Source organism: Camelus ferus, chromosome 6, assembly GCF_009834535.1.
Source record: "Camelus ferus isolate YT-003-E chromosome 6, BCGSAC_Cfer_1.0, whole genome shotgun sequence".
NCBI lineage: Eukaryota > Metazoa > Chordata > Mammalia > Artiodactyla > Camelidae > Camelus > Camelus ferus.
This window is the reverse complement of record NC_045701.1, coordinates 37,828,285-37,855,960: the sequence shown is the minus strand read 5'-3', so window position 1 is coordinate 37,855,960 and position 27,676 is coordinate 37,828,285. Positions and strand designations below refer to the sequence as shown.

Below are 27,676 nucleotides of genomic sequence, written 5' to 3'. Positions count from 1 at the left end.
AGGGTCATATTAAGGAAATTAGAGTTATAAAAATGTTAACATTCAGTAAAAACTTGTGATTTAGCCTGGAATTTTTTCCGGTGTAAACTGGTCTAAGGATGAAGGTTTTTATTTTTTAACAGAATTCCTGAAATTAAAATTGGTGTTTATGCTAGAAATTATTACTTTTATGTAGCATTACACACCTAGTTTCACCCTGGTTAAGCTAACTGGACAATAAGCATACAAACGGAACAGCCACACCTTGTAGCCAGAGAGACAGGGAATCTACCAAGAGCTACAGAACAAAGCAAGTAAAATTTAGCAAGAGTGTGACCTGACCTCAAGAATGTCTTTCTGGACAATAATGACAACAGTAATAGCCATGACTTGTTGAATACTCACTATGTTCCAGGCATTGTGTTGGGTGTTTTACATATATTACTTCAGTCTTCTCTGCAACTCTGTGATGTACATGCTAACATATTCTCATTTTACACAGGAGCAAACAGGCTCCAAGCCATTGTCCATGGCCACGTGGCTAGTAATTGCCAGAGCTGGAATAAACCCAAAGTCTAGGCTTAACTGCTCTGCTTTCAGACTTCTCAGGAAAGGCCTGAGGCTGCTGAGCATACGCCCTTCCTCCACCTCCAAACAAATGCTTTTACAACACTGCATCTTGAGCATCTTCCATGTCAGACAGGCTCGAGGAAAAAAATAACACGAGAAGTGAATGAAGAAGACAAGGCAATGCTGACTCTATCCCTAAGGAGAGAAAAAATCTGATTTTCAAGAGAGTACCTCTTATAAATGGAGAGTCCTAAAAATACTCATTTGAGAATTAGGGAGCCACTTTAGTTTACTGATGTTCTTACTGTTAAGTCAGTATAGGGCATGGGGGAAAAAGAAAATATTGTTAGACTATGATGTCTAGCTAATTAGAAAGAGCCAAGTTCTTCCCCCAGGAGCCTCTTCATTTGGGTACCTAACTTGTCTTTTGTGAAAAGAAAAGAACTGGAATGAGATGGCGACAATAGTTGAACGTTTCTAAATTCTGTACTTTATCTTAAGTTTCCATCTCAAGAATGATCCTGGTCTGTTATAAGAAAAAAACAAAACAGCTGACAGATTGTTTCAAATAGACAAACTTCATTCAACAAGTGAGTGATTAAATGCACTAGGGGAATTCATAATTAGTGAATCTTTGAAAAATGAGTCATTACCACCTGATCTTTTTCCCCAATAATTCCAGATGTTCATCTATTGTATTTGTTTAGTAAAATATATCAATAGTGAATGAGATAACCCTGTGAATGACTTTTAAGTTTCTATTAGGCTCTGTCTTAATACCTCATTAAGCTCTGTGCAAATAGTCCTTCAGCAGAATAAACTGTTTTTCAGGAGCCCATGGGAACTGTCCTTAAGTGACCCAGAAAAAAAAAGCTTTACTCTGATAGACCTATTAATAATGTCTTCCAATTAGATAGATGATTGCTTTGTCCATGACAAATTGGGACTGGGATATCAGGCCCTTGACTCAATCCTGTTCACCAGACCCAGAAGCCAGAACTGAGAAGCCAAGACAAGGTAGGAATGACAGATAGGTATAAAGAAAGACAGAGCTGGGAAGCACAGGCTGCTGCATGAAAAATGCCCCATAGGATCCCCTTGCATTCACGAGGGCGATGAAAGCCTGGTGCCTTTGAAAATGTCAATCCATCCAAGGTGATTTCCTTTAAGATAGGAGATCTCATCTTAATCTATCCTATTTGAATTGGTCCAGGGAATCAAGCTGCTCTGAAGACTGCTCCATCTTTGGCAAAAAGACAACGAGCAATTCATATGCCCCCGTGAGCAACCAGCCAAATGTTTTGACAGTTGGATTAGAAGTTTCTGCTCAATCGTATCAACCACTGACATCCTCACATGGCCAGGACAAGGTCCTTCAGCAAGTCTGAATTTCCCAACATCCTGGAAACATGAGTTGCTCAGTGGAGTCATTCTGTACTGTGTTCATGTGACTGTCTGTCTTGAGTATCTGGTTCAAACCCCTAATAATCATGCAACTTCCTGGCACTAACTATACAGGGAGGCCACAGACCAAAGCCAACATGAGGCAAAAGCCTGAAAGCTGATTTCCCCCTGGAATCATGTGACTCCTTTAAAATAAGAATCCAGCTGTTGTTCACATCTCGATTTGGTTTAAGAGCAACTTGTGCACACTGGCAAAGCCGAGAGTCATGGCATTTGGGCTATATGCCAGGTGAGCGGGGACCAAAAAAATACCCTATAATGCTAAGCCCCGTGGCAGTGAACAGAGGCAAACACACTTGAACCCTTGAAATAGGACATTTGGAATAGGAGGAAGCAAAAAAGGCACAGGTTGTTGCTAATGCGATGAGGTGAGAATGACTATTTTAAGAGGGTCCAACCTTCAGGATATACTGAACTCGACTAACTTAAAGATCCTTGAGGCAACCTGATTCCCCTCATGGGCACCCTACAGTTGGAGCTGATATGAATTAGAAACAGCGGCCCAAAGAGTAGATTCATAAAGCCCCACTTTCTCCCCACCCTGAAACCTAAGAGCCTTTCCGAACTTCTCTGTAATGTGAACTGGATGAGTATCTTTAGGGCCCCAGTAATATTAGTGCCAATTGAAATCAATTTTTCAATTAAAGTGATTGAAATGTCTCTGGTTCATAAGTTGGAATTTTGATCTCTGGATCAAAAAACACTTTTTCAACGTGGTATTTTAACACCACTGTGGTGGGTGGTCTAGTTCTCCTTTAATAAGAGAAAACTGAGCAGCATACATTCAAATGGGACCTAAAAATTCCAGGGCAAAGCCCAGTCTGGAAACTAAAATTTAATTCTAGATTTTGCTCTCAGATCCCTTGTCTTCTTATTTAATTTTTTTTTTTAAGATCTTAGCTAAGCAAAATTCTTTAAGTAGAGTGGGAAAAAACTTGCTCTCATTTTTTAATATTTTAATTTAATTTCCCATGGAATTAAATAAGTTGCAAAGGGCCAATATTTACACTGAAAATCAAATCACTACTGTATAGATTATCATCATGAAGATTCTGCTTAGCCCTGGGTATACGAGACACAGAATAGAACCTCTCTGGGCCTCAGCCTCTTCACTCTTCAACTAAGAGGTGAGGTTTTAGAGTGGAGGGTATAGCTCAAGTACAGAGCACATGCTTAGCATTCAGGAGGTCCTGGGTTCAATCCCCAGTACCTCCTCTAAAAATAAATAAATAAGTAAACCTAACTACCACACCCCAAAAAACAAAAACAAACAGAAATGAGATTTCAACCTAATGATTGTGTAGTTTTCTTACAGCTCCAAAGCAGTCAAATCCTATGACTCTAAAAGTAACCTTCAGGGAGAATTTCTCAAAAACTTCTCTGGTCTTCTAGCCAGTATTTCCATAGCCTTTAGTTGAACAAGTACTTTTTGTGATTTTTCATTAAGTCAGGCTGAAATTATCTCCTACTTAGAGAAGCCCTATTCTGGCTTCTGGACCTCTAAAGGTGTTCGGGATTTTAGGAAGGTAAAGAAGGAACGACAGATAGATGCCTCCCAGTGTGGCCTGGGGCCTTATGGGGCCTGACTGCAAACTTTGGTGCTGCTGCTTACTGTTGCCTGGGGGCCTCCTCCTCCTGGACGCACCTTGGCAGATAAGAGCTCAGTCACAGAGAGTGCAAGCAGGATGGAGGCCCTTTCTACCCTCTACCCTCAACTGCAGTAAAGAGAGCGTTTTTCACATCACCCACATGAGCTTTAAGGTTCTAGAACTAACTGCTCAGGCTCATAAAATAAAAAGATGAAGTTGCTAAAGATTTTTTTAAAGATAATTTTGAATGAAGAAAACATTCTGGATTCTAGACCTACATTTGTGGGGGAGGGGGCACAAGACAAGGGACCCCAGCCTGTTCCTGGCTTTTCTTCCCACGAATGTATGTGTAATATCCTCGTTACCATCCCAGCCTCTCTATCATTCCTACCCTCCATCCGGTGGTGGGGGTGGGAGAGAGGCCTGCACAGGCCTTGGCAACAGACTTCAGGGTGCCTGGTAAATTCTGGGGACCCAGGAAGCTAGAGAGTGGTCAAGAAGTGGATGGGGGGCCCTGCAGCCTCTGGATGAGCATCCCTACCCCATGGAGAAGGGTGTTGCTGAGGGAGAGCCAGAGTGGGGTCTGTACAGTACAGGGCTCAGGAAGGGGACCCTGGTTGTGCAGGTCTAAGGCAGTCCTGCTGCATTCCACTCTAGCCAAAATAAACCACGTCTTTAAGCCTCTGTAAGGCACCAAATACCACAAAGGGGTGTTCAGGTATCTGGTACCTTCACACACAGTATGTGTGCATGGAATCGAGAAGGAGTTGGACATCTGAACGGCGCTATTCATTGGTGCCATCCCGACTATTTAGCAGAAGTGGGGGAGACTGCTCCTTTGAATGAGGAATCATCTGGAGAATTCAGCAAACCTGGGGCTCCAGAGCTGAGTGCACTTTGAGGAGCTCGTCAGTTGGTTCCTAAAAACTATCTTAATTTGTGGAAGTCTTATCTAAGTCTCCCAAAGTATGAGGGAGGACGAACTTTCCCTACAGAAGTCCTCAAGCATTATTTCGGTCCCTTGAGTGGCGTGGACCGTGAAGAAGGTACGGGAGCTTCTTCCCCGCACACACGAGTGATTTAGGTCATTGATGTGCTTGGCCCCACTGGCGCAGGCTGCCCTACCTGACACTACACTTCGGCAGAAAGTTTCCACTGAGCAGGAGGGCTTTCAACAAGCCAGGATTTCCGTCCTGATTTCTTGTGCTTAGGTTGTTTCTTTTTAATATCCGATCTGTCTTGCTCTGCGACGTTAGTTTTACTAGAAGTAGAACAAGCCTGTATCGGGGAGAAATGTTAAGTGGTGCATTTTATTTCCCAACGTCTAACCCTGCAGGCTTGGGAAAACTGCCCCATTCTTAGGTCTTAGCAGACACAAAGGTTATGTGCTCTGAGTGTTGGGAGAATCGGCTCCAGAAATCTGCTCACCACATAATTGCAATTATGCCAGCTGCTGGTTTTCAGCCTTTCAAGGCTTGAAAGGCTTGTATAGGGAAGCTTTCCTGCACAACGTCAGCAGCTCCGGCAGGTTCCTGGTTACATACTACCAGAGCAGGGATGCGGGATGTCTGGGGCCCTACACAGAGGGGGCAGGAAACTGACGCCACACGTTAAGAAACTTGTGTGTAGAAGTCTTCCCTGGACTTCTTTAACATTATAGTTAAACAGAACTATGGATGAGGCAGAACAGAGTCATGGGTTTTTAATTTGATTTTTTTCAGGTGGCCCAGAGTAGAAACACTTCAAGAATGTCAGTAGAAGAGAGGGGCCCCAGGCCTCCCTGCCCTGCCACCTGCTGCACTTCTGACCACTGGGAGGCCACGTGAAATTACACCTAGAGCAGAGACATATGCTTCCAGGTCTGGAGAGATTTAGTTCCTTCTCTGAGTGATGCAAAATTCCTAATCTGTCAGATGGATATGCCTAACTAACTCCTAAGGAGATTAAATATGTAAGTTGGTCAGAGAGGAAGGGAAGGCAAAAATGAAGCTAAGAAAAATGAGGGGCAAAGTAGAAATTGTGTGCTCTGGTGTGAAAATTAAATTCAAACAGGAATGCTGAAGCTAATTACCTGGACCTATGCTATACACTAGAGGGGTACAAGGACAAGCCCATCTCTACTAATAAACACCCAGTCAACACACAAGACACATCAACACAACCAGTCCAGTTAAGATATACATCCTATTATATCTTATTCACTTTAATTCTCTGAATATCTAATTCAGAGAATATCTGAATATAATATCTAAACTTGCAAGACTCTCTCATCCTGTTCTAGGTGTAAGATAACTCAGCTCAGTTACCTAGAGTCATGGCAACATGAAATACTAAGGCTGAGGGAGTGGTAAGTCCCTTCTAGTTTAATTCTGTCATCCTCCGATAGGGGTGTTATGTGTCTTGTCCAATGCACACCGCTAGTTGGTGGCAGGACTAAAAGCAGAACTGGGTGTCCATACTCCCGGCGAATTGTCTATTAGCTTTTGCTATTTTCCTGATGACTTTTAAAATCAAAAGTCATCGTTCTTATTTCTCTGTATAAGGAGTAAAAGATTTATTTTGAATTGCTTTAAAGGGCTTAGTTAAAATGGAACGTTCAACCTGAATAAAAATACACCCTAATATACAGCCTGGTCTTGGGCCTCCTAGGTCAAAAGAACCATAGATTTAGGTCACTCACCACTAGAGGGCACTCACATTTCCCCAGTCAATTTAAAGAGGTTTCCAAATACAGCCTGCAGATGAAGTTTATCAACATGACATTCTCCATCAGTAGTCAAAGGTAAAAGGCCATTTCCCCAGAATACACTGGCATACTGGCTCTGGGCATAGGTGTCTAATGTGTACGTGTGTATGTCTATACACACACAAATATGTGTATGTGTATATATACACATCAATATAAATATGTTGTAATTAACATATATTTATTATTATTATCGTTACTATTTTAGATTCCAGCCTGATGTTTTCTCAAAGGACCCTTCTATTTATTGCTTTCAAGTGGTGAGCAGATTTCTGAAGTAAATTAACTTTAAAGACAGCTTGCCCTCAGTGCACTCACACAAAGCCGGGGGCTCCTGCCAAAATCCACAGGCCTGCGGTACTCTAAGCAAATCGCCCTTGCTGTTGGCGCCCTTGGATACTTTGATTTAAAAGGGAGAAGAGAAGAAAAGGAGAGCTTCCTTTGCTATAAAAGGAAATGAATACAAGCCAGGCAGTTTCTGTAACCCTCCATTTCATCATCCCTGCAGGCCTTATTCTGATCATGTGGGGAATTTCTGGAGATTTATACCTGGAGCCATGCAAATCCATTCTCTCTAGGAGGACCACACACTTTCTGGCTGTGTTATTTAAATTCTGAAAAAGTCTACTCCATATGTGTAAGTTAAATGAATATACAACAGTTATTATTAACTATACCACAGCATTGCCCTGTTGGAAAAATACAAGAATCGTCTTTGTGAAGAAGGGCAGAGGGTTTCTGCAAAGCACCTGCACCTCTGACCTGCATGTCAGAGCTGTGGCTGATCAGCCTTCCGGGTTCTGGATTCTGCAGAATTGTTTCGCTGCCCCATGGCACTTACCTGATCCGGACTGGCCTGTGCTTTGCCAAGTACTGTGGAAAACTTGGCTCATAGCAATGAAAAAAGGATACATCTAATTCACTCTGGAAAAGAGAAAAGAGTCCAAGGATGAGAAGGAGACACTGGGACACAACGCACTTAGCACAGGCAGCCGCTGCTCTGGTCGCCAGCCTGAAAGCAGATGGGCGAGGCTGCTCTGGATGGAGAAACCTGAGCACAGGAAGGCCGAGTTCGGGAGAGTGATTTAAAAAAAATACGCTGCAGTTGGAGAACTTTTATAGGCTAGAACAATTCACCTTTAGAAGGTAGAGGGGATAAACTAATTTAACCTTTACAGATGATAGGTAATTTGATATGTATATCAAAAAACTTCATAATGTGCACACAGTTTGAATCCATCAGGTTTACTTCTAGAAGTTCGTCCTCAGGAAATAATTAGATAATGGCATAATGATGTGTGATAGGATATTCAGGGTAATGTTATCTATAGTAGCAAATGACCGAAAACAAGCTAAGTGTCTATCAAGGGGGAACTAGTTAAATAAATTATAGCAAATCCACAATGATGACATAGATACATAAGTACTGACATATTGTTAAATAAAAAAGCAAGTTATAAAATGGCATATACAGCATTATCCCTGGAACATACACATATAAGTAGAGAGAGATACAGATATAGTTAGATATAGAAAAATACATACAGCCTAAAAGCAAATGTACCTAATAGTATGTGTCAATAAGTAGTATTTTAACTGATGATCTGCCCTTTCTTTTTGCTCATATGTATTTTAAATTTTTTCCAGTGAACATAGATATTTATGACATGAAAAACTTATAGAGGGAGAAAAAAATGAAATGAAACATTAAATTCACATTTGAAAGGACCTACGGTTTACCAAGAGCACCTCTGAGAATCCTGATCCCACTTCCTCAACAGTTACAGCCCTCATCTCTTGCAAAACTGCCTCTTTTTTTTTTTTTTTTTTTTTTTTTTGGTAGGGGTAGGTAATTAGTTTTCTTCTTTTAATGGAGATATTGGGGATTGAATCCAGGACCTCGTGCATGCTAAGCATGCGCTCTACCACTGAGCCATACCCTCCCCCCTCAAAACTGCCTCTTTTGAAGCTAACTGAGCTGGCTTTTTGTTTTGAAACGTGATGCTGAGATGCTTCTTTCAGCCCAGACAGCATGAGACTGATTTCCAAATTTAAGATTTGGAAAATCTAAGATTAAAAATAGCCCCAGAAAGAATGTTTAAAACTCACAAACCTAAAAATAAATCTTAGATGACAAGGCATTCTCTTTAGTGGGGCAGATTCCATTTCTTTCCCATTGTACTCTTTTCCCTCCTCTTTCTCTTCTTTTTTGCTACAGTCATCCTAAACCGGGCCATCCCTTAGTACTATCCAAGTCCCGTATAATCGTCTGGCTTAAATTAAATTCTAATCTTAACTTCTGTGGTTTTTGTGGTCACCAACTCTCTCCTGAGAATAACAGCTAGAATTCAGCAAGTTGCTATTTATTCTCACTTACCGAATATAATAATTTTAAAAGCCTTGGCAATGATAGTGCCTGTACCCACACTGTATTCTCCCAGGTTTAAAACAGTGCTATTTTGGGAAATTATATTCTTCTTGGTAGGTGTTCCCTTAAAGTGACTAATCATGCCAGCTCTGAATCATAGACCCTGACTTGGAACCAGTCTGCCTTAAGAGAGTAGTTGTCAGCAGATAAACCCGAGATATAACCGGAGCTATGCTGGCCAGTACGGTAACCACCCGCCTCATGTGGCAATTTAAGTTAGTTAAAGTGGAATAAAATTAAAATTCCAATTCCTTACTTCCACTAATCACATTTCAAGTATTCAAGAGCAACGTGTATGTGGCTCTTGGTACAGATACAGAGCATTTCTATCACTGTAGAAAGTTCTACGGGACAGCACTGGTCTATGGTGCTCTCTCCAAGCAACCAATAAGAAGATGGATTTATAGCTGGCCTCAATGTCCCCTCTCCCCTCAAGGCTGGTCTCTGGAATGGCCCTCCCTCTTGCCCCCTTTCAGATTGAGAGGACACCAATCTCTTCCTCGCCAGAAGCACTAGCATGTGGCAGGCCACTAGGCAGCTTCCCAGCTCCAACCGCTGAATCAGGAAACAGCTGACAACCAGCCTCATGCATTAGGGCAGTGGTTTTCAAACTTAAGCATGCCTCAGAATCACTTGGAAGGCTTGTGAAAACACAGACTGCTGTGCCCCAACCCAGCTTCTAATTCAACAGTTTGAGACAGGACAATAATTTATACTTCTACAAGTTCCCAGGTGATCCTTGTGCTGCTGGTCCAGGAACAACACTTGGAGAACAACTGTACTAAGGCAATGAAGACAGGCTAGTTGACTGTGCCATAAGGAACGAGTTTGTTGAACTTCACTTCTGGCATTAGGAGTTTTGCCCTTAGCGGGCTTCAGTACATTCAGTATTGCTAATTATGGATCTGATTCCACTCACTGCCTCAAGAGGAAGCAGCTTGAAAACAGTTCCTTCCTAATCCTTTTATTTAAAAGCAAAATGAAATAAACAAAACAATTCTGAAAAATCAGCTTGTGCGACTATGACTCCTCAACAATGTCTAACCAAGTCTCCAGAAGGCCTTTGGCAGCAGAGTAAGACATCTTCACTGATTCTGTTTTAGAAGACCGTTAGATTTCAAACTAACTGCAAAGCTGATAATCAAATAGTGTGGAACTGGCAGAAGGATAAGCATATAGATCATGAGAACAGAACTGAAAGTCCAGAAATAAAGCCTTACATTTATGGTCAATTGATTTTTGGCGTTGGTGCCAAGACAATTCAATAGGGGGAAAGCATAGTCTTTTCAACAGCTGGTATTGGGACAATTGATTATTTACACGCAAAAGAATGAAGTTAGATCTCAACTTTGAAAATACTCAAAAATTACTCAAAATGGATCAAAGACCTAAATGTAGGAGCTAAAACTATAATGTATATAAAGAACAAATATAACATTGAAATAGATAAAGTCTGAGTTGGGAAAAAAGAGAAGAAGAACACATAGGAGTAAATCTTCGTGACCTCAGGTTAGGGAAAGCCTTTTTAGACATGACACCCAAAACAATAAGCAACAAAAGAGAAAATAATTTAACTGCATCAAGATTAAAAACTATTGATCTTCAAAGGACACCATCAAGAAAGTGAGAAGAAAACCACTGAAAGGAGAAAATATTTTCAAATTATTTCTGATAAGAGATTTGTACTAAAAATATATCAAGAACTCTTACAACACAACAATAACAAGACAAATAACACAACTGAAAAATGGGCAAAGACTGGAACAGACATCTCTCCAAAGAAGATATACAGATGGCCAATGAACACATGAAAAGATGCTCAATATTGTTATCCACTAGAGTAATGCAAATCAAAATCACAATTTATTGGCCTCTGTACTACTTTATACCGACTGGGATGGCTATAATCAAAAAGACACATAATAACAAGGTTTGGTGAGGATGTGGAGAACTAGAACACTCATACACTGCTGGTGGGAATTTAAATCATTAGCCCCTTTGGAAAACAGTTTGACAGTCATCAAAATTATAAACGTAATTCACCTCCTAGGTATATTACCCAAGAGAACTGAAAACATGATTCCACACAAAAAATGTGTACACAAATGTTTATAGAAGCATTATTCATAATAGCCAAAAAAAAAACACCCCAATGTCCATTAACTGAAAAATGGATTAACACAATGTGATATATCCATAAAGTAGACTATTATTCAGCAATGAAAAGGAACGAAGTACTGATACATCTACGAGATCACCATAATCTTGAAAACTTAACGCTAAAAAACAAAGCCAGTCACAAAAGACTACATATCATACAATTCTATTTATATAAAATATCTAGACTAGGCAAACTTATAGAGACAGAAAGTAGATTACTGATTACTTAGGGCCTGGAGCAGGTGGAGCAGATAACTGGGCGAGAAATGCTAGTGGGTATGGTGTTTCTTTTTGGGGTGATGAAATATTTTAAAATTGATTGTGGTGATGGCTACACAACTCTGTGTAAATACTGAACACTATACACTTTAAATGGGTGAATTGTATGTTATTAAATTACATTTCAATACAGCTGTTAAAAATAAAGGACTGTTGGAAAGAACTCGTACTCCTCAAGGGGGATTGGTTTTGACCCTCAAAGCAAGGGTTTGGATGGAAATAATTCTTAAACTAAAAAGGGTCCTGGTATCTTAGGAGGGAAAGCAGAAGAAAGAAGAAAAGAGAGAGCAAGTTAGGTCACAAAATACCTTAATGGAGAGAAAGACACAAGAGGTTCTTAGTCTTGTAGAACTGGTTCATTATAAAGACCTAAAGCACATGCAGGTTTCTAACACTTTGGATGAGCCAGAAGGAAAGGTAAAGAAGATCTGGCATCATTTGAATTTTAACTTTTACACATGAAAGCTCTGTATTAACTCATTTTTTTTTTTTTATATATAGACTTGTTCTGGGAATAGGGCTGAGGACGAAAACCATTTTTCAGTCATTAGACTTACCACTCGGCTGAAGTACTCATCTAAAACTTCCACAAAGTTATGGATGAATTCATAAATTGCCATCTCGTTCTGAAATAAAAAAAGGAAGGGTGCAATCAGTTTTAGTATGACCCCTGTGGCTTGGTAAACTGAGAATGTGAGCAAAGCAGCTTCCTACAGACAAATATTCAGAGTAGGTCTATGGCTTACTTGTTTAAAAGAAGCTTATCAATAGGGGAAGTGTAGAAACTTAACCTCTCACATTTTTAAAATTTATTTGAGGTGGGAAGGTAATTAGGTGTGTTTGTTTGTTTATCTATTTATTTATCTATCTTATTTTTTTAGTGGAGGTACTAGAGATTGAATTCAGGATTTTGTGCATGCTAAGCATGTGCTCTACTACTGAGCTATACCCTCCTCCTGCTTAAGATTTTTTTTCAAAGTCCATGATGAATCTAGCTGAACAGAATCCAGACTGAGTCTAGTGTCTAGAGTTCTGAGCTCTACTCCCTGCCTTCATCACAAACTGGCTGAGGCAACTTTTCAGGGTCTTCATGTCATCACTTTTCCTTCTGTGAAGTGGAGAAACCATCTCAAAGTTTGGTTCATGGAGAAAAAACCAAATCAACTGAGATTTCAAAGTATTTTAGATCTTAAATACCCTTTCAGGGATTCCACGGCCAAAGGTGCTATTCATCTGGGACTGACATTTCTGAGAAGGTGAACTAAATCTGATAAGATGTAATCATAACACAGTCATATTCATAGTTTGCTCTGGCTTCTGATGTGTCAGCCTCTGTTTAATGCCACAGCTGACTGGCCTCTCTACTTGGCTAAGCAGCCCCTCTGCACCACACAGAACAAGGGCAGGGCACTGGTACTGCTTGGTCTCGAGGAGGGCAATCTGTGGTTCTGTGTTTCTCCACAAACTGCTCAACTAATCCAAGAAAAACCCTACATTTATCTCTTCCACACAGCTTTCCCCAGTCTTGATGAAAACCAAGATCCTTCAAAAGAGTCAAGATAATTCTTAAGGAGGAATAAAATCCAGACTGTTATTCCTAATTTTCTTGCATTTTCTATCGGCTCTTCTGTTATCTTACCTCAGTGTCATTAACTCCAACCACAATGAAGAGAGCCGCATACTGCCGATATATCAGCTTGAAATCCTTATATTCAATGAAAGAGCACTAAACAAAACACAATTATATGTTAATTCCTATGGTTGACAGGAATTTCTTCAAAATGGCATGCATAATTTCTAGGTCCTGATTTGAGTATCTGTCAACACATTCCTAGAAACATACAACATTAAAATGTTACACAATTTTTGTTGGCTGCATTCTCCCAATAGTCTCTAGTGGAAAGTGGAGAAGTGGTCTTGGAAAAAAGTCTGAGTGTTCACATGGGTTCCCACCTGTACTCCTCATTCCTTTGCTTGGCTCTGTGTGGAACCCAGCAGGCAAAGAAAAAGTTACTAAATAATCAGCATTTTAAACTGCCTCCAACATGGAAATAAGCTATCACAATAAAGAGATTTTCTTCTTTCCATCTCCTCTGGGCTCTTTTGGACACAATTAGAGATTCCGTTTTGCACTATTTGATAGCCATTGAAGAGACAAATATACGGAGCATACACACATGCAAAAAAAAAAACAAAACAAAAAACCTTTGTTTCTTTTTTCTAGACCCATGAAAAGAATCAATGCAGGCTCTTTTATAAATTATTTAAAGATGGCATATATGCGGCAGATACTAGACAAAAATCTCCCACTGTAAACATTGCTCTATATAAAGTAATAACTAGCTTACCGCTACTGACTTGTGGCAAAAACAATTCCCTTCCCGTGCATCTCTCTCCTAAAGCCACTGTTCAAACGTGGAGGGGAGGGCACTGGGTGGACAGGAATTGGACAGCGGGCTGAAGGAAGGGCTGCCCTTCCTTTGTGCTTTTGGGTGTGCTTGATCAAAAGTGATTGAGCAACAACTGGATGACTTTCTGCACTGGGATATGTTGCTCTCGGGCACTCGGATGCACCTGGGAATGAAGCTGCAAGTTTTGATTATAGAATTTCTTCCGTGGGAAAGCCATTCAACAATCTGTATGATGGAAGGATTTGAGGCTTTTATTTGAAATTAGGATAAAGGTAATAAGTACAGGACCGTTCTGCAGCTTTTGGCTCACTGTAGAGCCAGTACAATTTCTGCTCAGTCAGATCTTTCAAGGAAACAACCTAACTGAAAGAACTGAGGAACATTTTTCAATGCCTCTCAGGTGTTTCTGACATTAAAAAAAAAAAAAAGTATCAAAGCACCTTTATGGATAAAATAAAAATGAAGCTGAGATTATGTTACTTTGGGGCCTGATTATGCCAAAAGCCCAGTGGGTTTCCTTTAAAATCCAAGATAATTCAGAATGCTTCAAAAATATCTAACAGTATATTCATTCCAAAGCATATATTTCAGAGGGTAACAGTGAAAACAGTGTTTGAAATTGTGGAGTGCCTGCACTCTGTAGGAAAATTCAAACAGAAATGCTTCTGCACTTTGTTTACCTTTACTTAAAGTATGTGGCTATTAACACAGCCCTTTAATAGTTTCTGTTTCCTTTTGACAACTACATAAAGCAGTGTGTGCCAAGGCAGGCCGAAGTAGTAATTCAAAGAGGACTCTGAGATGTTCCGACTGGAAAATCAATTTAGAAGCCAAGGGAAACACAGCTCCAATGCGTAACTTCTGAGCACTGCTGTAGCTTAACATTTTATGACCTACCAGTGGTTCCCACAGGCCGCCTTTCTGCATACCTGGTGAAATGGAGCACTGGCAAAATTAATGGGTGATTTAAACAAGCTTTCTGATTTTGCCTTCATTTGCTCAGTGATTTCCAAAGGATTCCAAGTTTAGGGCCTGGGTTAAGTAATTCTCCAATTAAAGTCCTTTGTAAAAATAGACTCAGCTTTAAAAATTCCTATTTATTATGATTTCAATGATTTAATTTAGCCTCAATTTGGGCAGAATGGATAGATCTGCTGTTTCATATGAACTTTTAACTTCTATTTCTCCTATCTACATTATATAGTAAGACAAGTTTAAATCAAGTTTGGTTTGTCTTTAAATTACTCGTTCCAGTAGTATGTTGGTGGTAAATTTACAAAAATGGTAAGCAGGAAAAAAAAAGAAAACTGCACTCCATATGAGAATCATGTTATTATCCCCTGGCACAAAGTGGGTCTTGAGTATTCACCTCTGTACTGGTCATCTGACCTTCATCTTTTGGCTTAAAGAAAGAAAGCCATCTGCTACAGGCACTCCTAAGAGTTCCAAGGGTTCACTCCATATGAGCAAGAAAAGAAGCTGTATCTATTAGCAGGAGTAAATTTGAACTGCCACTTCCAAAATGCACTGAGACAAATATGCTGACCTAAATACGAACCCAAGACTTTTCCTGGTTTTCTTTGTTTTTATTTTCCTTAAGGGGACGTAAAGAGAGCTATGCTTCCGTCTTCGTTTCACTTCATTTGTTATTTTCTCTAATAGCTATTGAAAGAATGTAGTTCAAATAAACCGATGGCCCTTGGGACTCAGTAATAACAGATCTGCCACTGCTGAGTTGAATGCAGAGATAAAAGAGAGAATCAGAAACTTACTTGTTCATTGGATCGAGAGAGACAGCTCTTTATGACTTCTGTTTCCAGAAGTGTACGCTTATTAATCTCCACATGTTCATAGTACTTAGAAAGTCGGGTCTGCCCTTGTTTATTCACCATGAGGAAGAATTTTATCATTTTTTTTCTGGCCAGTATTTTTCCAAATATAGTTCAAAAGTTACGGCAAGGGGTGGCTGTAACCAGAACCTGAAGAATGAAAGAACAGAAAGGCAAGATCAGACGTGTTAAGAATCATACTAAACGTGTTTCAGAGATGAATCAGAAGTAAATACAGTCTTCTGATAACACCAGCCTCCACTCCTATGAACTACGTGAGGTTTTAATAAATAACTGAAGATTCATTTTTATAACCTATCCTCCAAAACATTTTTGAGTATCCACAGTACTTCTAGTCATATTCATTTGATTAGTTCATCCATCTCGCTGGACGCCAACCATGTGTCAAGCACCAGGAGAAAGAATACAGTTATGAAGAAGTAATGATTTCTGCTCTTCTGCTCAGTACACGTAGCAAAGGTGCTGGATAGCTAAACAAGGAGCAGCAGTGCGAGGTGGTGAGTTACAAGTGAGACAGGTATACATCTATGGTGCATACTACGGAGGGACAAGGAGCACCACAGGAGAGTCAGGAATGGCTTCCCAGAGAAGGGGTCTTTAAGCAAGATCTTGAAGAATGATCCAGAGGGAGTGACTCTGAGGCAGAGAACACAAGTCTGAAAGCTCTGGGAAGTTCACTTTGGTTGCAGTTCAGGGGGCAGCAAGAATGGTCACAGAAAATGGAGCTGTTCACATAGGATCAAACTGGCTTTAAAAGTCATGCTAAGGAATATGAACTTTATTTTATGGATAATGGGGACAAGATCTGTAGTGAAGCTTTTCTTTCCTTGGTGGTGGAAGCAGTAGTAATGTCAACTATTTGTCAAAGTCCTCCAATGACACCTTAGAAAAAGTCCTATAAGTTCCTATCCTGAGCAATTTACATACATTATTTAGTTCTCACAATTCGCTGAGGCAGGGGCTTCTGTTAGCCCCACTTTAAAGACAAGTGAATTAAAGTTTATGGATGTTAAGGCACCCACGTCCCTGGATTACTATGTGCCGGGGGTGAGATGCAGCTCAGAGGCCAAGCACATGAGCAGATGCATAATACCCCTACTCCACTCCTTCTCATCATCCGGGGGTTCCTGCTAGTGGCTTTATTTCCAGCTCAGTTGAATTGACTCTCATGTTCGTTCCTCTTGTATTTAAGGTAGCTTTTGAAATAAGCAGTGCAAAAGAGCCCAATGTTGACCAATGGCCAGTTCTCCTTTCATCACAGGCATCAGAGCTGCCTCTCAGGCTTATCTTATAATATCATATTCACATTTTGCAATATCTGTGAAAATCAGTGCAAAATATCAAGGTTAATGATAGTTCCCAAGTGAACTTTTAAAAGCTGGAATAACTTGACAGAAAAATTGTAACAGATTACGGGATAATCTTTGAACTAAGGTTTATATTATTTTTTGCCCTCTTAGCTCATCTCTTTGTTTCCTAAACCCTTTCGGACAGTTGTTACCTCATAACAATTCCACACATGAAGAGCTGGATAGAGCCAGATCTAGCCTGGCAAAGCCTGGGCTGCCCTGTTCATTCAGTGTGCAGAAAAGGATGTCATCTAGACCAGCGCAGCCGGGGATATGACAGCTGTGCCATGGGGAAGGCCCGTGGTCATTCACTCTCTTTTCCAGGAAGATAAACTCACAACCGTAGGCGGGATTGCAACACACTCTGTGTTGTTTAATCATTTGGTATTAAATACTGCTTTTATTCTCCTTACAAGTTCTTGCCAGTAAATTACGGCAGGTGACTAATAAATTAAGATCACCATCCTTTCTTTTATTCTCTTTCAGCAAAGTTATTTTAAAACCATCTTTATGAAAGTTAGAAACTACTGTACCCTGGATTGCAACTGTGAGGTAAAAGAAAAAAATATTTTCTCAAAGGTACCCATGGCCAAATCTTTGCCTTTAAATGCCCTGGTCGCATTAAGTGGTAAAATGAGATGTAAAATGATCCCAATGAGATGCTACACCAAGGGCTCAAATTGGTTTCCACCTTACAAGCACAGCGTTCCTTCCCACTGACCTCAAGAGCAAGGATGACAAACAAGGACGTGCTGAACTGATTCTCATTAGGATGCAAGTCTTGAAAATAGTACTGAAGGCATCTGAAGACCTGAATACATCATTTCTTTTTGCATTCTCATGAACGATTACACAATTTATAACAATAGGATTACATAGTGTAATCAAGTGAAGAAGCAAAACTGTAAACTATTTCTGTTATAAAATACACAACAGCAAAATATACAATGTGGAGGCTCAGAGACAGGTACATGTTTGAGAAATGAAGATGAATGCCTTAAGCACCTATCCTGATTACTAATTATTGGGGAGGAGTGAGATCAAATAAATAAAACTGAGGTAGGGCAATAAGAAGGAATATGCTTAAACAAGCACTGGGAGTGGTCAGGGAGCAGGTATGAACTTCCTCTGTTAATAAACTCTTTACATTCAACAACACACAGGTTGGGGAAGATATTTTGACTGCAAATTAGGCGATTCCACACCCAAGAACTTGTGTGAATGTGCATGAAAAATCAAGGAAGAATAAAGAAAGGAAACTTCACTGGCATTACACAAAGGGTGCTAGGATGCCTAAAGGCTGAGGCTGGCGAGGCTGGTGGAGTCACTGGAGAATACGAACAAATCAACATCCCAGCACCCTACATGGTGTAAATGTAACGCTTAGAGAAAAGAGAGACTGGAAGACTGAAGTAGATGCTGAACTGGGCACAGTTTTCATATTTCTAATGGTGTATTTCTGGGAGTTGGAGCTGGAAGAGTCTTTATAGGTTGTCACATCCAAAGATGACAAATAGATTTCAACTTGGGTGTCAGCTGTGGTTAACTGTACTAACTGCTTTGAGCACTGTGTTGGGCAGGATTCTGAAGCTGCTTTCAGGTTCAGAACAAAACGATGCCATGAATAATTAGTAATGTCAGTTGTGGGTTGGGAGGTAGGGTGTGGTAACATACGCACCTTGTCTCTGTCATCTCTGATGTGCACTCCCTTCATACTGCAGATGGGAAAACCGGTAATCTGAGATGTAGAGTGAAGTCCTGAATTCTTGTCTCCTGACTCATAATATAATGCTGTCTTTAATCCATCACATTGTTTCTGCCTTACTCAGTGTAGTGGTGTCATTAAATGTTCGTTTAAGTCTAATAAGCATCAACTTCTGGTAGCTTTGGGAATGGCCAATTCAATATTATCTTTTCTAATGCTGCCGCACAATTAATTTGGAAAATGCCAAACCATTGACTACATGAAAACAGTAGAGCATGAAGTTTCTAGAAATGTAAATGGTATCTGATGATGGCTAATATCCTTTCTAGCTCTAAATGATTTTTACGTACTCCAGAATCGTAATGTTGTAAAACACACACACACACACACACACACACACACACACACAAACAGCTGATATCAGAGAAAACTTCTTTTTTGGCCCCATGAAAGTGACTGAAATAAAATCCCCCCAGTTAAAAAGCAAATTTCCACCAAGGAAATTATAGTACTCATAGAGTGTAGTAGTCAAAAGTATGAACTAGACCTTGACTGTGTTTGGCTCTACTACTCATTAGCCCTATGATCCTGGGCAAATTACTTAATCTTTCTGTACTCAGTCTGAGGTACAATGGGAATGGTATCAGTACTTACCTTCTAGAAGAGTAGAGGAGTTAGTATATGTAATGTTCTTGGGACAGTGTTTAGCAGTTGGCATGAAATGAGGGCTAAGCAAGCGTCAGCCCATGTCATTATGATAATATATCTATCACCTTTTCTTCAGAGAAGCCTTTCCTGCCTATCCCAATCCCTCTTTCTAAACACAAAAAGTTGGCTATCCTTTCTTTGAACCTATCACTGTATCTTAAAAACCTGTCACCCTGAGTAATCATTATTTGATTACATTCCTAGCTCACCTACCAGACAGTGATTTTCACTTTTTTACGGTGATGTGTTTTACATTGTGATATATTTTACATGGTGACCCAGTATACAGGTACATACATATCTGAAAATAAGTTCATAAAATAATACCTGCCATACTTTATGTTTGGTACTCTAGCATTTTCTATGACCTTTCATTTTGTAAAAACTGCCATTGTGAAGGGTTACACAGGTGTACAGATTTTTCAAAAGTCACCAAATGTACATTGATTCATGCATTTATCATATATAAAATTTACATAAAAATAAATTAATATTCTAGTTAATGATATACATTAGTATTTGGGGGAAATGTACTGATGTTTATAATTTACTTTGAAATGCACCAGAAAACTAAGATAAATTAATGGATGGGTAGACGGATGGATGGATGGTTAGATGTATGATAAAGTACAGTTGGCCCTCCAGATCTGTGGGATTTGCATCCACGGATTCAACCAACCACAGATTGAAAAAATTTGGAAAAAAATTTCAGAAATTCCAAAAAGCAAAACTTGAATATGCTGTTCACTGGCAACTATTTACATAGCATTTACATTATTAGGTATGTATTAGGTATAAGTAGTCTAGAGTTATCTCTACCTTACTTTAAATTATTTCAACACATAGGGAAGGATGTGTGCAGATTATATGCAAATACTACACCACTTTACATTAGGGACTTTAGCATCCATGGATTTTGGTATCTGTGGGGGTCCTGGAACCAATTCTCCACAGATACTGAGGGATGGGCTACTACATAGTAAAACATTATTGGTAGAATCTAGGTGATGAGTATATGGGAATTCAATGTGAAGTTCTTCTCAATGTTGCAGTATATTTAAAAATCGTCATAATAAAATACTGAAGGAAAATGCTAGTTTTGGCCCACTGATTTTTTAAAAACTCGTAGATTTTAGTTTTTAGAACAGTTTTAGATTTATAGAAAAAACTGCAAAGACAGTATAGTGTTCTCATATACTCCACACCCATTTTCCCCTATTATCAGTATCTTAGTATTGTACATATGTTACAATTAATGATTTAACACCTTATTGTTAACTGAAGACTATACTTTATTCAGATTTCCTTACATTTTACCAAACGTTCTTCTTCAGTTATAGGAGCCAGTCTAAGATACCACATTACATATAACCATCACGTGTCCTTGGAGACATTCACTTGGCTCTGATAGTTTCTCACACTTCCCTTGTTTTTGATGACTTTGACAGTTTTAAAGAACACTAATCAGGTATTTTATAAAATGTCCCTCTACTGGGATTTGTATGTTTTTCTCATGATTAGACTGGTTTATGGGTTTCTGGGAAGAAGACAACAGAGGTCAAGCGCCATTTTCATCACATCGTTTCAAGGGCACATACTATCAGCATGACTTATCACTGCTGATTCTAACCTTGGTCACCCGGATGAGGTAGTTTTGGTCAGGTTTCTTTACTGTGAAATTACTCTTCTTCCCTCCCTTTCTATATTGTAACCTTTGGAAGAAACTAATTATGTGTAGCCTACATTTAAGGGGTAGGGGATTATGTTCAGTTTCCTTGAGGTAGGAGTATCTACATAAAATTATTTGAAATTCTGCTGCACAGGAGATCTGTCTCCTCTACCCCATTATTTATTTATTTATTCAACTATTTATATCAGTATGGACTCATGGATATTTTATTTTATACTTTGGATTATAATCCAAAATAACCCACTGGTTTTTCATTTCAGATTCTGCTAGAGGACTGTGACCCAAAGTTTGAAAGATACTATACTAGCCAATGAACTTCTGGGTAGGGTCTATATCTTACTTCAGATAATTGCACAGTGCCTAGTATATAGTGAGCATCTGATAAATGTTTGTTGTAAGAATGAAAGGTTTTTTTTTTTAAGCAATAAATACTCCTTTAAAAAAAATTACCTAAGTATTCAAACAGAGTGGACTTATAAAATGCTCTGGTACCCCAACTCCTGGCACAAATCCTGTTCATCCTACTAAAGATTTAACGAATGTTTTTAAATATGTTCAGTGCATATCCTTCTAGACCTTTCCTATACATTTACATGTAAATATGCATACATCTGTAGCAACTTTATTTTTTAAACATAAATGTGATCGATAAACTCTAAAATGTCAAGAGGCTAGTTTAGTTAGTGTCTGTCCTCTCCTGGTACCTTTAAATGAACCTGGTCCACATACAAAGCTCTGGCTGGATCCTATAAAAGGGCACTAAGGAGATGTATTCTGGAATTCATCAAAAGGACCTCCTGTTGAACCAATTTAGCTCAGGCTTCCCTGGGTCTTTGTCCCCTTGATTCAGTGCCTTGGCTTCCAATCCTTCTCTGGGCTCAGTTCTTAATGAAATGGTTTGGATTTCTGCAGTCTTTCACAACTTGACCTTTGGTATCTGCCCTTTGGCTGTAACTCCAAGGGCCTTTGGCACTCAGCTCTTGCACTGTCAATTGGGAGTAACAGCTAACTTACACAGTGGTGGCAAAGATTAAATAAAGTATGCTGACTTCTTTCATTTCCTCCCTTTATGTGTATTAAACTAGAAAAAAAGTAGGTAAGTCTGTATAAGGAAACAGATATGTATATGTATATATTGTTAGTGGTCCCTTAATTTGTTATAAATTTTCTACAGTGTAACCTGGTAGCAAGCAAGAAAAAATTAGGAAAATGATTCTACTTTTTAGCTCAAGCACTTCAGTCTTGGGACTCTACCCTAAAATATAATTAAAAGTCCATATGTAAAAAAAAAAAAAAAAGTCCATATGCATGAAAATGTTAATAGCAACATTATCTATAATAGTGAAAAATGAAAAAAGCCCAGACACTACAAACTTAGAACAAAGTTAGATGAACACCAAGTTGAGGTCATTTAACCATTTAAAAAATATGCAGAGCATGAAAAGAATGGAAAAATGTAAGTTAAATAATGTTAAGTCACCAGATCAGAACACAAAATTTATCCACATGGATTACAACTGTGTAGAAGGAACATCCGAATAAAAAGAGACCAGACAGAAATCATGCAAAAACAAGAAACAAACAAATAAACAAACAAAAAGAAAAAGAGACCAAACAGATGAACTTTGAAAACACTGTTAAGTGAAAGAAGCTAGTCACAAGGATGACATGTTATATGACTCCATTTATATGAAGTGTCAAACATAGGCAAATCTATAGACATAGAAAACTGATAAAGAGTTGCCAGAGGATGGGGTTGGAGGGTAAGGTCTAAGAAATGTGGGGTTGTGGTGATGGTTGCACAAATACGTGAGTATATAAAAGCCATTAAATTGTGCTCTTTAAATGGGTGAAGTTTATGGTATACAAATTTTACCACGATAAAGCTGTTAAAAAGTGACAGACAGACCAGACAATCTGGAAGAGCTCCCAATAGCCAAAGCCAGAAAGAGCTGAACAATAAATAACATAGTACTGGATTATAATGGAAAATATAAAATATACATTAGTACATACTGATATAACTACATGATTGAATAAACAAACAAGCAAATAAATAAATGGGGCAGAAGCATCCCAAATATATATATTGATACTCTCTCCTCCAGGAGGGAAATCTCAATCCCCCCCATACATGTGAGGGTTAGCTGAACCTAGTGACTCACTTCCAAAGGACAGAGGATGGGAATGGAAAATAGTAACTTCACAACACAAAACCTGGCACACACCACCTTAACCCGGTGAAGATCAATGATGTCATGTCCCCCTGATAGGACATGATGAGAAGGGTACTTCACTCATTCTAATCATGAGAAAATACATTAGGCAAACCCATATTAAAGGACATTCTAAAAAATATCTGGCCAAACTGTCAAAGTCATGAAAAACAAGGAAAGCAAGAGAAACTATCACAGGTCAGAGAAGATAAAGGAGACAGTGATGATCACATGCCATGGTGTCCTGTAGGAGACCATAGAACAGAAATGGACATGAATGAAAAACTGTGAATAGTCTGAGTTTAGTTAATAATAATGCTACTCACGTTGTTTTTTCAGAGTTGACACATGTACCACGGTAATGTGAGACGGTCACGTTAGGGGAGGTGGGTGAGGGTATTCAGAAATCCTCTGTACTATCTTTGCAACTCTTTTACAAATCTAAAAATTATTCCAAATAAAAAGTGTATTAAAATAAAAAAAGAGATGTATAAATATTTCTATCCAAGTGAAGAGAGTTTGTTGGTGTGTATTTAGTTATATTTGGTTATATAAGATGCTTAAGCATCTTAATTATCACTATAATACAGATTTTTAGGTATGAGGTTCATTTTTATTAACATTCTCACTGATTATACTTCAGTCTTTCTTATTTTCTTTTAGCTAAGAGTCATGCTAATTTTACCAGATGAGGTGTACATATGTGTTTAAATGTATACGTTCTGTAAGTGGCTTAGTCTATCCTTTTGTCAGGCTCTGTTTTGACCCAGATAACATCTTGAACCACATCTTTCTACCACGTTATCACCATTTGGGAACTTTTTTTTCTCAGATCCAGGAGTTGGCAAAGTTTTTCTGAAAAGGGCCAGGTAATATTTTAGGCTTTGGGGGCCACGTGGTCCCTTTCTCAACTACTCAACCACTCCGCCACTGCAGGATGAAAGCAGCCACACATGATGCAAATAATACATAAAGAAATGGATGCAGCTGTGTTCCAATAAAACTTTACTTACAAAAATAGTCACCAACTGGATTTGGTCTGCAGGCTGTAGTTTGTTCTACTACAAACCAGTGCTAATCAAACTTAATGAGCACATAAATCATTTACAGAGAGTATTAAAATAAAAAATCTGATTCATTGCTCTGGGGCAGGGACCATACTCAGAGGCATCAAAGTGTTGTTCATTTAAGTACACACCTACAAGATCATGAAGTTCACCTTTCTGCATATCAAATTATATCAAATAACACCAACTGAATGCTTACTAGGTACAAGACAGTAAGGGAACAGAGTAAACAGAAACGCAGGTATTATGGATTTCTTTCCTCTGGTCATGAGAGGGCAATCGGGTTTGACATGTCACCCCAGATTCTCAGGTTTGTCCAGCTGATCTGGCTGGCTGGTGTAGCAGCCCCACCCTCATGGCCCCAGGTGGTCTCTCTCAAAGTTGCTCTTGTATTGGAATGCAATGACATTTCCAGGAGGCAGTGAATCATTCTTTTGTCAAGGATTTACCAGTAGCTGACGAGAATGTTTCATTTCCCCTCAAGAAATTACAACAATGTATTTAGACCTCTATGTCACACCATACACAAAAATTAACTCAAGATAGATCATAGACCTAAAGGTAAGAGGTAAAACTACAAAACTTTTAGAAAAAACAGATTTAAGACTAAAAGCACAATCCACAACAGGAAAAAAAAAATGATAAACTGGATTTTATCAAATTGAAAAAGTTTTGTTTTTTTTTTTTCAGATTGAAAAACTTGCACCTTAAAAGACACATTAAGAAAATGAAAAATCACAGACTGGGAGAAATTATTTGCAAATCATAGATCTGATAAAGGACTTGCATCCAGAATATATAAAAGACTTAATAGGAAGATATGCATCACAATTAAAAAATGAACAATGGATCTGAAAATACATTTGAACAAAGAGGATATGTGAATGGCTAGTAAGCACATGAAAAGATGTTCAACATCATTAATCCTTAGGAAAATGAAAATTAAAACCACAAGACACACTTCACACCCACTTGAATGGCTATAATCAAAAATGCAGTAAATAACAAGTGCTGGCCAGGATGTGAAGACACTGGAACACTCATACAGTGCTGGTGGGAATGCAAATGTTACAGCCACTTTGGAAAACAATTTGGCAGTTTCTTAAAAAGTTAAAGATAAATTTACCATATTATCCAGCAATTCTACTTCTTTTGTTTGGTTTTTCTTTTTTGGGGGGGGAGGGAGCAGTTGGTAATTAGGTTTATTTATTTATTTACTTATTTTAATGGCAGTACTGGGGATTGAACCCAGCCCCTCATGCATGCTAGGCATGGGCTCTATCACTGAGCTTATGCCTTCCTCTACTTCTAAATATATAGAGAAGAGAAAGTCCACAAAAATGACTTGTACATGAATGTTCATAAAAGCATTACTCTTAATAAACAAAAAGCAGAAATGAAACAAATGTCTACTAGATAATGAATGGACTTAAAAAAAGGTGGTACATCTACATACAATGGAAAACTATTCAGCAATAAATGAGAAGAAAATACTGCTATATGCTACAAAATGGGTAAACTTTTAAAATATTATGTTAAAAGAAGGCAGATGCAAAATAATACCTATTGCATGATTCTATTAATAAGAAATGTACAGAGAAGGCTAATCTATAGAGATAGAAAATATATTAATAGTTAGGGCCAGGAGAGAGAGATTTGGGGGAAAACGCTGATGGGGGTTCTCTTTGGGATAATGAAAATCTTCTAACACTGGATTTATTTGCATAACTTTGCAAATTTACAAAAACTCACTGTACATGTACATTATACAAAGTTCAGAGCCTCTACAATAAGCAGAAACAGAAGGAGTTATACAAAAATGTATTTTGCTTAAATGGGGATGGTAGGATTAGGGACAATTTTTATTCTCTATTTTTGCTTTCTTTCCCAAGTTTTAAGAGATGTGTTACTTTTTGTGTCATACACACACACAGAGTTTGTTTTAAAAATACTAAACTGCATTACATAATTTTACAAAATTATCCAACTGAAACATAAATGTTTACTTTGAATAATGAAGCTATTGTTTCATTTATTGTGGCATTTCTAAATGCCACACTCTTTAAAATATGTACTGTCTTTCAAAATGGATGTGCTGAGAACCTCTAATCAGTATGGCCTAATCCAGGAAACATGGAAACAGCAACTGCCACACCAGATTGATTCATTCCATGGGCCTCAGAGTTATTCAGCTGTTTCTAAATCTCTCCATCCTTAAGTAAGAGGAAATAATACTCGTCAGTAGCAGATTTGCACCTAATTTGGAGCTCCTCCCTCAGAGTCTGTAATATGTTATGCATTCTTTTTTTATACACTAAAACAGTTTTGTTTCTTTGCTTCTGAATTTAGTAGAATCCTACAATAATTCAGTTTTCTCATCTGTCATCTGGGAATAATGACAGCTGCTTCACAGGAACTAAAAGAGATAAAGGAAATATAAAGCACTCAACAGATTCCCTGTCTTCCCTCCTCATCCTTCTCCCCAGTGTAGGTTGCAGATTCTCCCTACTGATGTTCTAAGATACTGAAATCTGACTTCAAGAAACCTGTCACCCACCTGCCTTTCCTTCCATCCTTTCTCCTTCCTGCTCCCCATCTCTCTCTCTGTATTTCTTCTTTATGATTCAGAATACATTTTTCAGTAGCTTCAGCTGAGACTTTTACTTTCTGTTCAATCCTTGGGTCACTCAAGAAATATTTCAGCCACATTTGATTAATTTCACATTAAACACATTTGTATATGTGCTGCTTATTTTACTTGAATAGTTTAAGAATAATTAAAACATTAAAAATGTTAAATTCAAATCAAAAGCAGGATTTGTAGGAATCCTGAAGCTACCAATTTTGTGGAAAAATTATGAAAACACTTTGAGAATAAACCTTAATAGTCCTGTCTACCGTTTTTCTAGCAGTATATTTGAAAACTTTCTAAACCTTCATGTGACCCTCAGATCTTTATCTAAAGTCATTTTGGTAAACTGATCAAAAAGTCTCACCAAATTCTGCTTTAAGGTATGATACAAATTCATATAAGTAAGGTTATTTGTACATCAACATTATTAATCCTTAGGAAAATGCAAATTAAAACCACAACAAGATATTACGTTATACCCATTTAAAACACATACATAAATAAAAGCAAAGACAAGTTAGAAGTTTTACTGAAAAGTATAGATGTTGCATTTTTGGAGATGAACATCAAGTATCAGACTTTCTATCCTAAATTAGTGAATTGAAGAATTTTTAAGGTCTTTACTGCAATACAATTGAAGCAGGGGAGAAACGTCATATTTCAAAAACTGAGGATGAGGAATTTATATACTATAAATAGATCATTACATTGTCTGTTTGAAAGTACTTGTTTTATTTTTGTTCGTTAGTCATGTGTGAGTGTGTGTGTGTGTGTGTGTGTGTGTGTAGAGTGGAGGGTGGAGGGATTGAGAATAGATTGTCTATCAGTCATTT

At 38.5% G+C, this 27,676-nt stretch overlaps 1 protein-coding gene across 6 annotated transcripts in view; it reads right to left on the bottom strand.

Annotated features, from left to right (window-relative positions):
* AP4S1 (adaptor related protein complex 4 subunit sigma 1) overlaps window positions 1-27,676 on the bottom strand; it is a 38,832-nt gene that overhangs the window by 571 nt on the left and 10,585 nt on the right. For 2 of the 6 annotated variants that reach the window (XM_032481843.1, XM_032481841.1), the window contains exons 2-6: window positions 15,399-15,605; window positions 12,855-12,941; window positions 11,773-11,841; window positions 7,190-7,272; window positions 5-4,880 (exon numbers count right to left, since the gene is read on the bottom strand). In XM_032481843.1, the coding sequence (XP_032337734.1) occupies window positions 4,724-4,880; window positions 7,190-7,272; window positions 11,773-11,841; window positions 12,855-12,941; window positions 15,399-15,536 (534 nt within the window). In that variant the 5' untranslated portion in view covers window positions 15,537-15,605 and the 3' untranslated portion in view covers window positions 5-4,723. Of the gene's footprint in view, window positions 1-4; window positions 4,881-7,189; window positions 7,400-11,772; window positions 11,842-12,854; window positions 12,942-15,398; window positions 15,606-23,470; window positions 23,586-27,676 lie in introns of those variants that run through there. The other 4 variants (XM_014564804.2, XR_004320615.1, XM_032481845.1 and 1 more) reach the window with 4 other exon arrangements.